This window comes from Thunnus maccoyii, chromosome 8, assembly GCF_910596095.1.
Source record: "Thunnus maccoyii chromosome 8, fThuMac1.1, whole genome shotgun sequence".
NCBI lineage: Eukaryota > Metazoa > Chordata > Actinopteri > Scombriformes > Scombridae > Thunnus > Thunnus maccoyii.
This window is the reverse complement of record NC_056540.1, coordinates 8,669,632-8,685,130: the sequence shown is the minus strand read 5'-3', so window position 1 is coordinate 8,685,130 and position 15,499 is coordinate 8,669,632. Positions and strand designations below refer to the sequence as shown.

Sequence of the window (15,499 nt, the reverse complement as noted above, 5' to 3'; positions counted from 1 at the left end):
CTCTTAGTGATAAGACAGGAACGTGTTTGAGAAGAGCTAGTTCCTATGACGTGTTGCCTGAACAGCCACACTCACAGGTGGGGTGAAAAGCCAGCCTTCATTGAGACGAGTGAGATGCAATAATCTATGAAATGTGGACAGGTTTTTGTGTTATTCTTTTGGTGAAAGAAGACTCAGATACCTGGGAGGCATTTATATTGTTGCATTCAGTTATGCACACGAAAGGTGCAAGAAAAAGCTGTGTGAAGAATGAAAATTGTCTAAATTTTTCTGCAAATAATAATCTGTGGCATCCAAATAATTAAAAGATTGGATGTTCACATAACATTTCTACATGTTGGGGCTTTAATGTTTAGTACAGCTGAAGATGAACAGACTTTGATGGAAAGTTTTTGAGTTAACTTTTGATCACCAGGTGCCACTTGGAAGAAAAGTCAGGGGGTCACCAAAGTCACCGGGATAGTTGTACATGATATATTTAATTTAAGAGGGACAAATAGCGTTATTATTGGGGTAACATGTCTGCCTGTCTACCAATAAAACCAGTCACACTTTGGGCATTTAGTCTCAAATAGCCAGACATAAAAGTGTCGTCTGACACTATAAAACCAGGTAAAGAAACAAGTTCAGCACAACTGTGAATGTTCACTCTGAACTTCCACAGTAAGAAGTTGGAGTTTCTGGACCAGTGTAAATATCGTGGAACAGAAGACATAACCAAACCACTTGTCAACATTTGCTTAAAAAGATAAACTCATTCAGAGTCAAAAATCACTATGTCACCTCTTCATTAAATTATAACCAGTGCTGAGGCAGTTTCAGATTCCAAGATTCCTGCTTGTTTGCTAATGCAATAATTTTTCAAATCAACTTTGGCTTTCTTTTTTTTTTTTTTGCTTCATCTGACGACTGTCCACACATTTCATTGGCACTGAAAGCTTAAGAATAATTATGAAATGGAGGAAAATATTCTTGTGGCCTTAAAATCTTAAAGACTTCTGTGCTGTTGAAGAGAAGTAAGGCACATGCAGGTTATACAGGAGGTATATTACAGGCCTACTGCATAAAAATCTGATAAATGCCATACTGCAATTATGTGGATAAATACCACTATTCATTAGGAATGGTTTACTTAGCTTCTTACTATAAGTGGCTTAACCATTTTCTTGTAAATATGAGGATGCAATTATTTTTGTATGCCTTAATATGGACTTAAATGAAATGTGTATATGTTTGGCTTGCATTTGGGCCTTTGTGTTATGGCAGTGTTAAGAATATGTATATGAGACAACTTTTTAGACACTACACTACTATATTGAAAAGTAGATTTTCATATACTTTACATTCTGTTCATTAGTAGTGGCGTATATTCAGTCGCTTCTCCTGTATTTTTTATTCCTGTACGTCGAAGATGTGTCATGTTTTGCGAGCTTGAAAGGACGGTATTGTTTGTGTATTTCTCCGGCACCGCTGCAGGCAAGGCAAGTGCCTGGGAGAGCTGCAAGTGAGCAGACATGAGGACACGGGGAGATGCTGGTAAAGGTCAGAAGACTGATCTTTATACTACCCCTATTGTGTTTTTGTTACTTGCAACAACGTGTTTGCTTGTCCATCACTGTAATAAACAAAAGAAGTGTTGTTCTGAGGTTAATGGAGGCCGAGGATTGAGGATGAAATATCAGTTTTCTGTTACTACGATCCTCCCGCCTACACATACCTTTACCTGAGAGTGTGTGCTGATCATCCATCGGCTGAACTGAACACCGGCACCTGGAAAAATAAAGCATGCTACACGATCATGACACCCAGTGATCTACACTAGAGGAAGCATAAGGAAATTCAATTTCAAAGTATTCAAAACTTACAAGTAAGTTGTGCTATAAATCACGCACACAACCTGTAGTTATCTAAGGTCTAACTCACACATGGCACCATGACACTTCCTCAAAACAGCCTCACAGTCGTATTAATCATATCACTCCGCGCTGAGTGTAGTTCATCTATATACTACCCCCTCAAATATCACCCTCATATCGTTAGACATGGCCGCCAGACCCAGAGAGATATAACTACAACCGTGTCCACTGTCTCTACATGTGTGTATGACACTGTATGTGTAGTAGTGAACCATTTTGGCACCGGTTCTCCGGAGTTTACCTCATGCAAAATACGTGCAGGGCAGACATTTTGGCTCCGTGCGGACCATGTGAACACACAGCCTTGCAGTCGCATGCCCGGAGCCAAAATGATGCGAGTTGCAGTAGTCCGTCGCCAGCGTGCACCGTGAGCCCTGTGCGCATGTCGGCGGAGGGCTTTCTGGCTGTAGCGCAGTCATAGATGTCTTCCAACAACACGACTTCCGCCTGGCCTTTACAATAAAACAGGGATGTTTTTTTATGGTTTGAAAGTCCAGCAAGGCACTCACACATCATTTACTGGTTTATGAAAAAAGATGGTGAGATTAATCACATTTTCAGTCCGTTTTTGTTAATCAGTGATTGTATGAGTTTTTCTAAAACAAAGAATCCAAACATTCTCTGGTTATTTATTTTCGAATGTATGGATTTGCGGGTTTTCTCAGTTTTAAATTATTGCACATTGAATGGTTTTTGGTTTGGACTGTCGGTCTGGCAAAACAAGCATTGATTAAATGAAGACAATGACTAGATTAATCAGATGTTGTATCTCTCTCTTCCTCTCCTGTACACCTACTCACTCCCCATCAAACATACACATTCTCTTCCCCACTACATAATATTTATATTTTTATCAGAAGTATTTATCACCCAACACTTATGTGTAGTATTTATCTATTTACCACTGATGTGCAATACTGCATCTGTGCACCTATGTGCAATATAATGTATATTTATATATTTCTCTCTCATTTTATTATATACTCTAATTGGAACTAGAGCTCAAAAAAATCAAATTTAATTTCCTTCAATGTTGCCATCTGCTGTGCATGTAAGACAGTAAAACCTCTTGAATATTGATAGTCAAAGAGTTGTACAGTGTGATTGATTTAGAGGGCCAGCATTTTTTATTTTTTAATTGATCATATTAATATTGACAGACACATACAACCACCAAACAATTTATTTTCTTTTCTTTTTTTTCTTCTTTTTTTTTTTACAAACTGTTACTTTGTCTGTTTTTTGTTAACCAAGCAGAACAAAAAGAAACAAAAAAAACGAAAAGAACAGTCTGGTAATATCCTCCACATGACCAGACATCATTTATATCCTTGATGAATATAAATCAAGTAACATAACCAATTTAAACAACCACAGCAACTCGTATGAACACAAACAATATAAAACCAATTAACAAAAAACAAAACAAAAATGACAACCACCAAACAAAAAATAGCAAGAAAAGAGAAAAAAAAGAGGGTCAGTATTTTTAAAAGCAGGTGCAGTTTAAGCATAATGTGAGGCTAAAGTAACGATTTTTCTCTATAATTTGTGAAGTTCATGTTTTAGTTCAGTGGTTCTCAAACTTTTTCACGTCGAGAACCCCTAAACTGACACAAATTAGACCACGGACCCCATTTGATAAGATTTTTGCTTTTGGATGTTTTATTACAGAAAGTGTTTGAAACCCATGAACAAAACAGACATTGTGTCACTTTATTATAGTTTATATAAATTATTCCCCCTTTTTGCCGGGGACCCCCTAGAACTACCTCAAGGATCCCTGGGGGTTCCCGGACCCCACCACTCACCTAGTACCACACAAAGCTAACTTTTCTATCTTAAAAAAAAGTTCTCATTACCCTTAAGACCACCGGGAGACCTCTCTACGACCCATGCCCAGCTCCCAGTTTGGGAACCACTGTTGTAGTGGGTTTATGTTAGTGCAAACGGTGCTTGTATTGTGAAGGGCGGGTGCCGGACGTGGTGTCGGCGCTGCTGCTGGCGGAACACAGGCCGCAGTGATTTGGTAGCCGCTGCAGTAGGAGGAAGGACCGCGGGTCTACCCCTTCTATCTTTCAGTTTCGCCTCGAATTTCTATCGGTGGTTCCTTCTAGTAGCGACCAGTAATTAGAGTGTACTGTAACGGTGCTCTATGATCGATAAGTCGTAGTATTATCAACGGACAGTGATATCAATCGCCATTTTAACCGCACGTTTTCCCTGACAGAAGCGCTAGCACAACAATGGCTCTGAAAAGAATTCACAAGGTAAGGAAGTGAACGACGAGGCCCAGGATTTCGCAGTTTCGTCAGGGGTTTAGTCCCAAGGTTGCCCACCCGAGGCTTGTCTGAGGGGTTTATTATACTGAGATTAATGTATTGATGTTGGCTCAATAAGTAGGTTTCAACTAACGGTGTGTGGACAGCGAGTGACGACAGTGAGGGCAGCAATGCGCCGCTTCTCTGTTCACCAGTGCTGCTTCAAACGGGCCAACTCGACCGTTGACTTACGAGCAACCGTTAGATTAGCTGTTCTTGGTTTTGACACATCGGTTTACTAATTAATATGTTCAATACTGGATATGATTTGATGTTTAAGACAGCTGTGACGGTTACAAGTGAATGATATTAGCTGTGTGTTAACCCGTTAGCTGTTTTGTGGCTATCTGTCCCGGTGGTGGGCTAACAGGGATGAGCTAAAGGTTTCCTCTGATCCAGCGAGCTGCTACATTAACATTTCTAGTACAGGAGCGGCAGTTGCAACACATAAGTGTTTACCTGCTGTCAGGTATGTGTTTAGTAGTTCACCCACACCGTAGTGAAGGTAGCTAACATCATTTATTACAGTTACTGAAGCTTTACTCGCTGCTTGATTTGACAGCTAAGTTATCCAGTTAGCGTTTTACGCTAACGTTAGCGCGCATACTTTGTGTTATAATTTAGCGATTTTCAATTTTCCGTCTGTGCTTTGTTTTGTAGCCCACCCTTTAAAAATATTTATCTTACGTGTGTGGATATATTTAACGCTAATGAGACTCGTAACAGTCCAGAGGTGAGGATGGATGTAACCTAAGCTAGTTTATATCCCTTGTTTTTTTAAGATGTTGTCTTCGTAACGCACAACATGTTAGATATCTGAAGTAGTCGTGATAAAACAAGCCTGCTATTGTTTGTGTTTGACATTATGACTATTATTGTTTGAAATCGACAAACAGGAGATACATATGGGAAAAGCTAGCGATAGTGTTAGCAGTGTAAAAACAGGCCCCACGCGTTGCTCGCCTTTGATGTCATGTTGCTGACAGCAGGCGAGCAGCACATCATTATTATACAGTTAGCTGAATGTTGTGCTTTTGTCTTTCTGTTGTCAGTTCCTCCTGTAACGTTAGTCCATGTCATAATGTGGCTGAGTAGCCAGCATAATGTTTCCCTTACTTGCCGTCCACTGTTGAACCGGAGCGTTTACGTTTGCAACGTTACACTTACATCCAGTTAGTTAGTAGACTGTGTCTTAGTCTCTGTTGTGATGTTGTCGTGATCTTAGTCTGGCTTTCACACGTGTTACCTGCCCTACCTGGAGAAATACTATTACGTCACACCAATAATCAAAGCTCATGGTGTTACAGTAGTGTTGTTGTGTTAGTAGGAAATGCTTCATGAAGTGTTTCACCTGCAGGGAAAACTTTGTAGCTATTGCAGAAGCACAACAAGTGATTTAATCAACTGTACAGATGACTCACACTCGGCTGCTTGAGTTGTATATTAAAAATATATTATTAGAAGTTGCAGCACATCTTTTATCGGGAGTTTCTTTTGTTGGATGTTTATTGTGCTGCCATTCACCTTTGAGATATCCATGGGTCACTGCAGGACCTGATCAACTGACTTTTCTTTTTTTTTTTTTTTTTGTCGCAGGAGTTGAACGACTTGGCACGGGACCCACCAGCCCAGTGTTCTGCAGGACCAGTAGGAGATGACAGTAAGTTTACCATCAAAACCAACACTGTCCTGGTAGCAATGTGTGACTGGAGGTTAAACTTCATTCTTTATTAAAATGATTATTATGACATGTTTGGATGTGAAATTTTGTCAGACCTAATATTGTTAATTGGAAAACTAAATACAAGCAGTGAATGTGCTGGCTTTTGATTTGTGGATTCCAGTGCATTTAACTAAACTAATAACAACAATAATAATCATTTTTATTCATAGCACTTTTCAAAATGTACATTACAAAGTGTTTCACAAAGGCAGCAAAATAAAACAGACAAGTCATAAAATCATCAGGTTTTAAAAAGTAAACAGATAAAAAAAAGCTATTTTGTGTATAAAAACCAATTCAGTGTATGAAAAAGCAAGAATAAAGAAAACTCAAGTAAAATCAGGAAAGGCTCTCCGATAAAAGTCTGTTTTAAGAAGAAACTTAAATCACTGACTCAGCCAACCTGATTTCCTCGGGCAGATCTTTCCAGAGCCTCGGGTCCCTGACTGCAAACGCTCTGTCCCCTCTAGTTTTCAGCCAGGCCTCTGGTACAGATAAAAGACCTCTGCCCGAGGATCTCAAAGTACGTACCGGCACGTACGCTAACGGTACTAAGAGGTCAGAGATAGAGCAGGGAGAGAGGCCATGAAGAGCCTTAAAAGTAATCAGTAAGATCTGAAAATCTATTTCTAAAACATACTGGGGGCCAGTGTAAACAGGCTACAACAGGAGTGATGTGATCACGTCTCTTGGTTCTGGTTAAAAGTCCAGCAGCTGAGTTCTGTACAGTCTGGAGTCGATCAGTGGGTTTTTGGTTCAGGCAAATAAAAAGGCTGTTGCAATAATCCAGGCGTGATGAGCTGATGGTGTGTAAAATGATCCCCGTGTCCTTAAAAGTTACAATAGATTGTTTTTTTTAAATATTTCTCAGATTAAGGAAGTAGGTCTGTTTTTTTGTTTTTTTTGAGCATGCAGAATCAGGAAATACATGGACTGCCTGTTGTAAAAAAAATACTCATTCATCGTAAAAGCATAATATTCCCACCTCCATTACTACATGTCAGTTCCGTTTTTCATCGCAGGGTAATTATAAGGGTAATTCTCATCTGGCTAGTATTATATTCTTTCGTAGTGTAGGAGTTGTTTTTTTTTAATCCTATAGAAAAACTAGGACATTTATGAACTCAGTTTTTCTGTGTTAAATACATCTCATGGAAACTGTTGTCAGCAAAAGGAAGACATGGAAAGCAAGTATATTTGTCAGACCAGTGTTATTGGTTGGTTATGTATTATAGATGCCAAGAAACTGTCAAATAGTACAGAAACAATCAAATTTGTAAAATTGGAAAAAAAAATCAGAGTATCTTAACCTGATGGGTACAAATTAAAAACTACAAGTTGGCTTCTAAACTTGTTTTTTTGACAGATGATCCACTGATAGTATTATTAGTTAAAAATCAGCTTGAATGTACTTCCACCATTGTTCAAATGTAGAACAGTTTAACATTTCTGCATGTTTTGTAGTGAATAAAAAGGGAATATTGTTTGTTCTTTCTTTCTTTAAAATCCATGTAAGCAGTAGAACTGATTGCTGTGTTCAGACCGGTGCCTGTGAAGTCTGCTGTCTGTCTCGGAGAAAGTCCCGCACTACCAGTAGTTCAAAGCTCCCCCTTTAACATCTCAGCCACCTGTGCCTCTGCTTCAATTATTCTTGTTGTTCACTCATTTCAACATTTTTTAGAGCACTTTGTTCACCTCCACAATGCTCAGTCTTGGGTGAAGTCACAGTGGAATTAGATTCAGACGCTCAAAACCTTTGTGTTTTAAGTTTGACCTTTAATGATGGATGTTTACCTATCAGGCTGCTACGTTTGCTCACTCACCACCACGGTGTATATTATCACAAGGAAGTTTGATTGGTGAATTATGGTCTTGCGAGCTGATAATCAAGGATTACACGCTTATCAGAGTCACCTGCCCGTCATAAAGTAGTTGATGCTACTAAATTGATTTATAGAATCAAATTATTGTCTAAACAATTTTTTTCACTGTGTGGTTTTACAGCAATGAAAGGCAGGCGCCAACACTGAAACATGGCTTTTAAATGGCCATCTTTGAATCAGTTAACATGATAGCTGCAGCCTGGAGACACATGTAAACACCTTATGTGTTATCAGATAAAGGTTGTTTACCACTATTACATTGTGGGGGTTAATCAAAATACATATATACATGTATATACCACACTAAGTGCACATGTTATTTGTGTTTTTTAATTATTGTATTCGAAATAACGGAGCAACAATTTATTTGGAGTGCTGATAATCACAGTGCTTCTTTTCTGTCTGCAAGTTCCAATATTGATTGTGAATTTCATTGTGTATACAGTATATATGCACGATACAAATGCAAATAACATATACAGATATATTTACATGGTCTAATTAATATTAACCATAGTAGTTTGGTAGATTAGGCTACGTGTACAATCTGATGCAAATCAGTACAGAAGTAGTAATTATTCATGATTTTTATGGAATGTCTTGATTCAGCGTTCTGGTGTTGTATTAGATGACATCACAATGCAATATGTACCCATAATTTAATATCTCCCAAACCCCACCTATCATGTTTATTGTACATAGAGAGGACAAAATATCAGTTTTCTGGGTATGGTGTCAGCTCCGTGTGCATGCCAGAACAATTATTACTGTGGTGCCATGTTGTTATAAAATATGTCACTACTCAGTGCCGATGGTGAGAACAATTTGTATCTGTTACACAACTTGAAAAGGTTTTAGGCTAAAGAGCTAACATGTTGTAAGATTTATACATTTTACTAATATAATGTAATGCAAGGCGAGTGATTTCTATCTATCCTGTATGAGCCACTTGAATAAAACAATGCAAATTTGTCAGGTCCAGTCTTTACAGTGCAATGTGTAAACTTCCTACTTTTATTTGCGAGTAGGATAATCAATATATTTGAATTCAAATATATCTGTCAATTCACATTTGTGAACATTTTCAAGACTATTGTTCTGCTCTGGTGATGCAAGACGAGCAGCAACCATCAGTGAGCTGATGTTTATACTGACAGGTGCAGTTCCCTACACGGGTGTTTTTACTGTTCTTTGTCTCTTAAATAACGTAAACATGAACCCTTGTACTGACTGTGTCCACTGTGCACAGAGAGCCAAATCCTCTCTGTCTGAGGAAAGGCAACTTACTGCTATTAACGTGATGGCAGTGAAGGTAACACAGATGTACAACTACATGTAATCAGAATCAAAACTGCCCTAAATAATCTCAGTCCACTTCTGTTTAACCTCTGTTCAATCAGTTATTTAAAAATATTTTATTCTTAAGTATTTTCTTCTCAAAAACAACATAGCATGAAAGTGTTATGTTGATGATGCCAAGGTCTGGTGTTGGGTTAGACACGATGTGATCACTTCCTCGTCTGTGGTGACAGCTGAGATGGGTACATTTAGGAGATAAGGAAACTTGGTTTTTTACACAAAGAAATAATCATGTGACACAGTATCTCAAAGTGAAAGCTGTCTAGCACTTGTACTTTCACGCCTCGACTGTGTATTGTCTTAATTCTGTTACATTGAAGTATTCATCTCGTCCACTTTAAAGGTGCTGCCTCTATGGACCACTGATTATCGTGGTTATTTGTCAACATTTTTGCATTAGGATTATTAGGATTTATATCAACAAATGATTTAACTATGATTAGGTATTGATTAGGTAGTGTGAAATTGATTGGTTAATCTCACTTCAATTACCATACAAAAACTTGTTGTGTAATGTTTCATCACAATAATTAGTAGATAAACGCCTGTGTAGTTAGCGGTAGGGGTGAGAATCACAGATGAACTCACAATACTATCACGATATTCTTCCCATGATAACAATATATCACAACAAAGGCAAATCTGCGATACACGATGTATGCCGTCTGTCTGATTCTGTTCACGGAGGGTAGTGGCGCTCTTGTAGCTGAATCAATTCTGAGCGGTCATGGGTTTAAAAAAAAAGAAGTATTAATATTGGCACCAGTGTATTGATATCGCATCTCAAGTGGAAATATCACGACATTTTGCAATATCTATTGTTTTTGTCCCGCCACTAGCTCACAGTAGCTTGTTCCGTTGACATCAACAAACTGCAAGTATCATAAACAGTTGACTAGATGCTCATTCAAATGTGCGGCACAAGCGGAAGTAGGTTGATGTAAACACACTAACAGTAAAGCACTGTGGCTGACAGTAAAGAGGTGAGCTGATGCTAATCATTACTGCAACACCTGGTTCCACAAAGCACCAACACCACACCATTATCTCATGACTGAGGTTTGTGACGTTTGTAGGTTAATCAGGGTAAGTCTCGGTGCATTTTTATTTAGTCTATTCCTTTTCAAAAGGTACATTACAGATATGAATCTTTCTGGATCCGAGAAGGGATTTTATCCATGTAATTCCATATTTTTTTCTGTGATCTCTCTCTTAATTTTGTGTTTTCTAGTTCTGTTGTCTAATCTCTGTTTACTACTGTATAAAGTAACAAGTTTGACCTCAGATCAAGGTTGCTCTACAACTACTTGTGAACTGACTCGAACTTGTTCTAAGTAGTTTAAATATAGAAAAAGATTTTTAATTGAGGTATTAAAATATTGTTATAAGCTGTCACAAACACAGCTTTTGTGTATTTCAATATTATTACCAACAGCTGTTTATCCATATTAGTGCTATTAGCATACTTGCTTGAAATCAGTGTGCGGGCATATTTGAACAGTTTTAACTTCATACCATTCAGATGTGTTGCATGAAAACAATCAAAGCCAGCATGCATCCTGCAGACATATGTCTAGAGATTATGTCATCCCAATACACAGGCATTGATATGAGGAATTAGTAGCATCTGAGCTGAAAAATAGTCAGAAATCTGACTACTCAGACCTGGTACGTAATAGGATTCACTTCTAAAACATCATCCATACTCTTGATTTCCTTTTTCATACATATTTTAAGGATGTTTCACTCTTGTATACCTAAAATGGCACTGGGGGAGAAAAAAGTAGCAGCAACGTTGCTCTGTACATCTTGTTTCCTGCTACCCAACATCAAATAAACCACTCTTCTATAAACTGCAAGAAAGTGGTTCTAGGAACACGTAATTGCTGTGGTTGACTTTTCAATGTGACATTTGTCATCAGACCTCGACCGGATGCTTGACTTGGGCAGGTTCAGATGCTCCCAAATCAATTCCCACCACTTGTTTTGTCTAAGACTTCCTCATATTGCATCTTGGTAACGATTTCCTCTTCAGAAATGCTTTTGATGCTTTTGATATCATTCATATAAGGAGCATTTTCTGTAAAAAAAAAAAAAAAAAAAAAAAAATATTTAAGTGTGAGTTTACTGCACTTGTCTGACCCTTTGCACTCACGATTTAGAGAAAAATGTTGTGTGTGTGTATATACTGTATGTCCTGAGTTGCACTATGTTGTAAGTCTGTTACTCAACTATACAAATAAACATGAGCCCTTCATGTGGCATTATTTATTCTAACACTTCTCAGCCACGCTTTGTGTTTAGTGTTTCATAACCAATTTCTCTGGTCTTTGTTTCAGTGTTTCACTGGCAAGCCACAATAATGGGACCTGTAAGTATTCACTTAGTCACAGTCGTTGGTTTTTTCTGGGAATTAACATTCACACATATGACAGGATGTTCTGCCATTAATTTATACTCTAAACTGCTGACTTTAAATTGTGACTGAACTGCTGACTTTGAATGGTGCTCCTCAGTAAGCACAGTAAATAATCTGATAGGGCCAAAGTAGACTGAACTTAATGCTTAGTTTATCAATTAGTTAGACGTCAACTTTAACTCAAACATAAGATTTTTGTGTGACATCACCGCTAGCATTTCATTTTATATCCCATTTTGTACATATAGATTTGTCATCGCAGTACAATCACTAATGAGATGAATGTTTTCTTTCTCCGTGGATTAGAATGACAGTCCTTACCAGAGCGGGGTTTTCTTCTTGACCATACACTTCCCCACAGACTACCCCTTCAAACCGCCAAAGGTAAGCAAGACACTGACACACACAAACATACAAAGCAGCAGCATAAATAAACAAAGTAACTCGGCTTGTGCTGATTGGTGATCGGATCGTACATCAACATTTGAAGGGATGTTCAACGATTGGTTTAACTAACTTACTATCAGACCTGAAATGTGTTACACAAGTAGCGCGACTCCTTTAAGGGATAGCTCAGTGCGTGGTTAGCAGTGCAGTGTGTGTACAGTTTAGGCTTTTTTGTCAGTGAATAAATGCTATAACTCCTCAAGAACCAAGCAAAGTTCCTGTGTCTTGCTTTGCCGCCTGCTGATTAAAGTGAAGGGGGTTAGCCCTGAACTTAGCAACAACTTCAGCCCAGGCTCACTTAAGGTGGACTGACCGTCCAGGGCGATTACATCAGGTGTTGACAATCTCACAGGATGACAATAGAATGATCTATCTATGGAGAAATACGCCCAGCTCTAAAAGTAAAAGTGTGTCTTTTCCTGCTAAAACATGCCGCAGCTATACGTCATTCAGTTTCCTGTTGTTTCTCTGTCTCACGCCCCCTCCCCCTCTGTCTGTTTTCAGGTTGCATTTACCACAAGAATCTACCACCCAAATATCAACAGCAACGGCAGCATTTGTCTTGACATCCTGCGATCACAGTGGTCTCCGGCTCTCACCATCTCCAAAGGTAGGCCGGTTCTTACTGGCCTTCAGACTCTAAACTGCACATGTGGTTACAGATAAATGGCAGATGCCTTTCTAAACAAGTGTGTTAGGAATGAAGGAACAGAGGAAACATGTTGGTTTCCTTTTGAATAAAAATGCATCCCACAAATAATGCATTTTAACATTTCTCACGCAGAGGTCCTTGTATTAAACTGGAGTACTATCTCTGTAAATGTCAGCGTAGCTCTTTCTGATGGATGATCACTAACAGACATGCTTACAAATGTCTCTCATGCAGAGAGTTGGGCTTTTTTTTCTACATTTTTGTCAAAACCCCATTTTTATGCATCATCAATAGTTCTATAGCTCCTTACTAAAAAACACTTGCATCTGAAGGAAGGAAAGTTGTCAAAATTCTTAAGATTTTTTTTTTTTTTTTTTTCTTTTATGTGAATGCTGACTGGTCAACCTCCGATACATCCATCCCAGTTCTCCTGTCCATCTGCTCTCTGCTGTGCGACCCAAACCCGGATGACCCCTTAGTACCCGAGATCGCCCGCATCTACAAGACGGACAGGGAAAAGTAAGTTATCTCCTTCTTGTTGTTAAGTGCGTCATTGGTGTCCGTTATGGTCTGTTTTAAGGGTTCATGCCTCTTTGTCAACATTAAACATTTGGGTTACCAGCCTTTATTTTTGAGACGCTTTACAACCCAAACTGATCATAAGTCATGTTCTGATGACAGACAGTGTCACAGTCTAGCTACTGATGGACAGAAGCTCCATTGTACTACCAGATTACTACACTTTAATTAGCTACAATTTCTGTTATTTTTGAGATTTCGTAACAGTCTTTTCTACATAGTTTGAAAGCTACAAAAACACAAGGATAGAAGGTTTCAGTCTGGGTTAAATTATGGAAATGGGCTTTAAAAATATACTGATTGGTTACTGTTCAAAGGTAATAAGACTCTCCAGTTTGTTATATTCACCTTCCAAAATTGGCAATTTTGTCCGTCTGAAGTGAAGAACTGTGGTTTCGACCCCCCCCCCCCCCCCAGCTGGCTGCTCTGAATGGACACAGAGCAAAGAGAGAGATGGAGGAATGTTCCAAACACGTTTTTACATTTCTTTCAGAACATTTTCCAGTCTGGAGATTTAATGTCAGTTGGCATCACTATGTTATCTGGCTGTATTAGAGTAACGCAACTGAACACTTGTTGCAGCACATGTTGCATCGCAGTCTGTATAAAGTCCTTCTTTACTTAAATAAAGCTGATATTTAGCTCCATTAGCTTGTAGCATCTGATAGGTTTAAATATACATCTCATCAGCCCAAGTCAAAATGAGTGTTTCTGTCATTATAAACGCTATATAGAGAAGGAAAGGTCTTACATAAAGTAGCATTCAGCTGGGGTTTTCTCTCCTGTTCTGTATATTATCAGATATTTATTGGGTTTAGTGAATGCTGGCAGCCCACACTGACCAGTCAGAGATTTGCACTGTCATCTGCGTTTTTTACATACCCACAGAACATTATATGATGTGCCCTATCATAAAACAAGTGGTATTTAACAACTATACACTAGAGATACTACTGTCATTTTGGTTGTGCCATATCTGTTATCACCTATCACCGTTTTCTTGGTACTGATCAGCCAGCAGCAGTGATTTCTGGCCGTTTGCCGCAGTGGCAAGAGGAAATAAAAAGTAACCTCCTGAATTTCAGCACAAGATGGCAGAGCTGTGTGTGCTCTGTGGAGAGCCAGCCAAGCTGCCCTCTGTGCTGCTGCTGCTGCTGCTGCTGCTGGCAGGGAGGCAGCAAAACTTAAATGTGCATATACATCATAAAATGTCAATATGTTGGTCATTACAAGGGTAAACTAACAGTTCCCCCTCTTGGTCTCTCTCTCTCTGTCTCTGCTTGATTACAGGTACAACAAAATAGCTCGGGAATGGACACAAAAGTATGCAATGTAGTGTTGGGGTAGAATCATGGCCAACCACCTCTACGACATAAGGTTAGGGGAGCTTCAGACGTAAAGAGAAAACAAACAAAAAACCATACAAACAAATGAAAAGTTTAAAACAAGATCTTGTTGGTTTCCATTGGAGTGCTTTCTTTGAGCCACGCCTCCCCTTCACCAGAGTACCTGTAAAACTCCCTCTGCCCCACCTTCTCTCTCTCTATCTCTCTCTCTTTCTTTCTCTCTCTCTTTCTCTCTGTTTGGCTCTGTCTCCCCCTCCCCCCTCCCCTCCTCTCACACCTCTCAGCTCACCTGCCCACCCTCCAGTGTACATATTGTCAACTTGCAATGGTTACGCCCGTCTCTCCTTGCCCTTTCTTCACCTCGTCCCTTCCTTGTGACCTCTGCCCCCTCCCCTCCTGACCTCTGTATTCCTTTTACATTTTGTCACCATGCAGGTTGGGCTGTCGCAGCCTCCCCGACTCCCCCTTTTTCCTACACACCCCTGCATCCTCACCCACTTACCCCAGACGTTAATTACTAAAAGCATTCCTTTGAGCATCTGTAAAACTTTGAGGGGACCTTTTTCTTCTTTATTTCCCTTTTTTAGGGGGGAGGGGGACAATAATATGGAGGGATTTTTACACTCTGCTCCCTTTCTTGTTCTGTTGTCCTTTATAATTCCCATCTGTCGAGGTGACAATTCAAGAAAGCAGTTTGGCACGCGAGTCGAAGGGCACTCTGTATTTTATACAATGAATACTTAAAAGAAATCATCGCAGGCTATGTAAAATGAAAAAAAAAAAAAAGATGCACATGGCCTATTTTGGTCTTCTGTTGGATTCTACGAAAGGACTTGAATTTATCCCCACACCTC

At 39.2% G+C, this 15,499-nt stretch overlaps 2 protein-coding genes across 9 annotated transcripts in view; one reads left to right on the top strand and one right to left on the bottom strand.

Moving 5' to 3' along the window:
- ppp3cb (protein phosphatase 3, catalytic subunit, beta isozyme) overlaps nt 1-2,271 on the bottom strand; it is a 35,102-nt gene extending 32,831 nt beyond the window's left edge. For 2 of the 7 annotated variants that reach the window (XM_042419658.1, XM_042419659.1), the window contains exons 1-2: nt 2,158-2,271; nt 1,718-1,770 (exon numbers count right to left, since the gene is read on the bottom strand). In XM_042419658.1, coding sequence (XP_042275592.1) covers nt 1,718-1,770; nt 2,158-2,186 — 82 coding nt within the window. In that variant the 5' untranslated portion in view covers nt 2,187-2,271. Of the gene's footprint in view, nt 1-1,717; nt 1,771-1,865; nt 2,118-2,157 lie in introns of those variants that run through there. The other 5 variants (XM_042419660.1, XM_042419661.1, XM_042419663.1 and 2 more) reach the window with 5 other exon arrangements.
- A 1,643-nt stretch (nt 2,272-3,914) lies between these two features.
- Nucleotides 3,915-15,225, top strand: ube2d2 (ubiquitin-conjugating enzyme E2D 2 (UBC4/5 homolog, yeast)). 2 transcript variants are annotated; one of them, XM_042418954.1, is made up of 7 exons: nt 3,915-4,186; nt 5,834-5,897; nt 11,542-11,573; nt 11,928-12,005; nt 12,573-12,678; nt 13,146-13,239; nt 14,590-15,225. In XM_042418954.1, exons 1-7 carry the CDS (start codon nt 4,163-4,165, stop codon nt 14,633-14,635), a joined length of 444 nt encoding a protein of 147 aa, XP_042274888.1. In that variant the 5' UTR covers nt 3,915-4,162; the 3' UTR covers nt 14,636-15,225. The 2 variants fall into 2 exon arrangements, with proteins under 2 accessions (XP_042274888.1, XP_042274889.1); XM_042418955.1 differs by lacking the exon at nt 3,915-4,186 and adding an exon at nt 4,431-4,706.
- Nucleotides 15,226-15,499: the final 274 nt, after the last annotated feature.

Coding starts and splice junctions, on each gene's coding strand:
- ube2d2 (XM_042418954.1), top strand. CDS start 4,163: ATGGCTCTGAAAAGAATTCACAAG. Junction 11,574..11,927: donor AAGCCACAATAATGGGACCT/GTAAGTATTCAC, acceptor TCCGTGGATTAG/AATGACAGTCCTTACCAGAG. Junction 13,240..14,589: donor TACAAGACGGACAGGGAAAA/GTAAGTTATCTC, acceptor GCTTGATTACAG/GTACAACAAAATAGCTCGGG.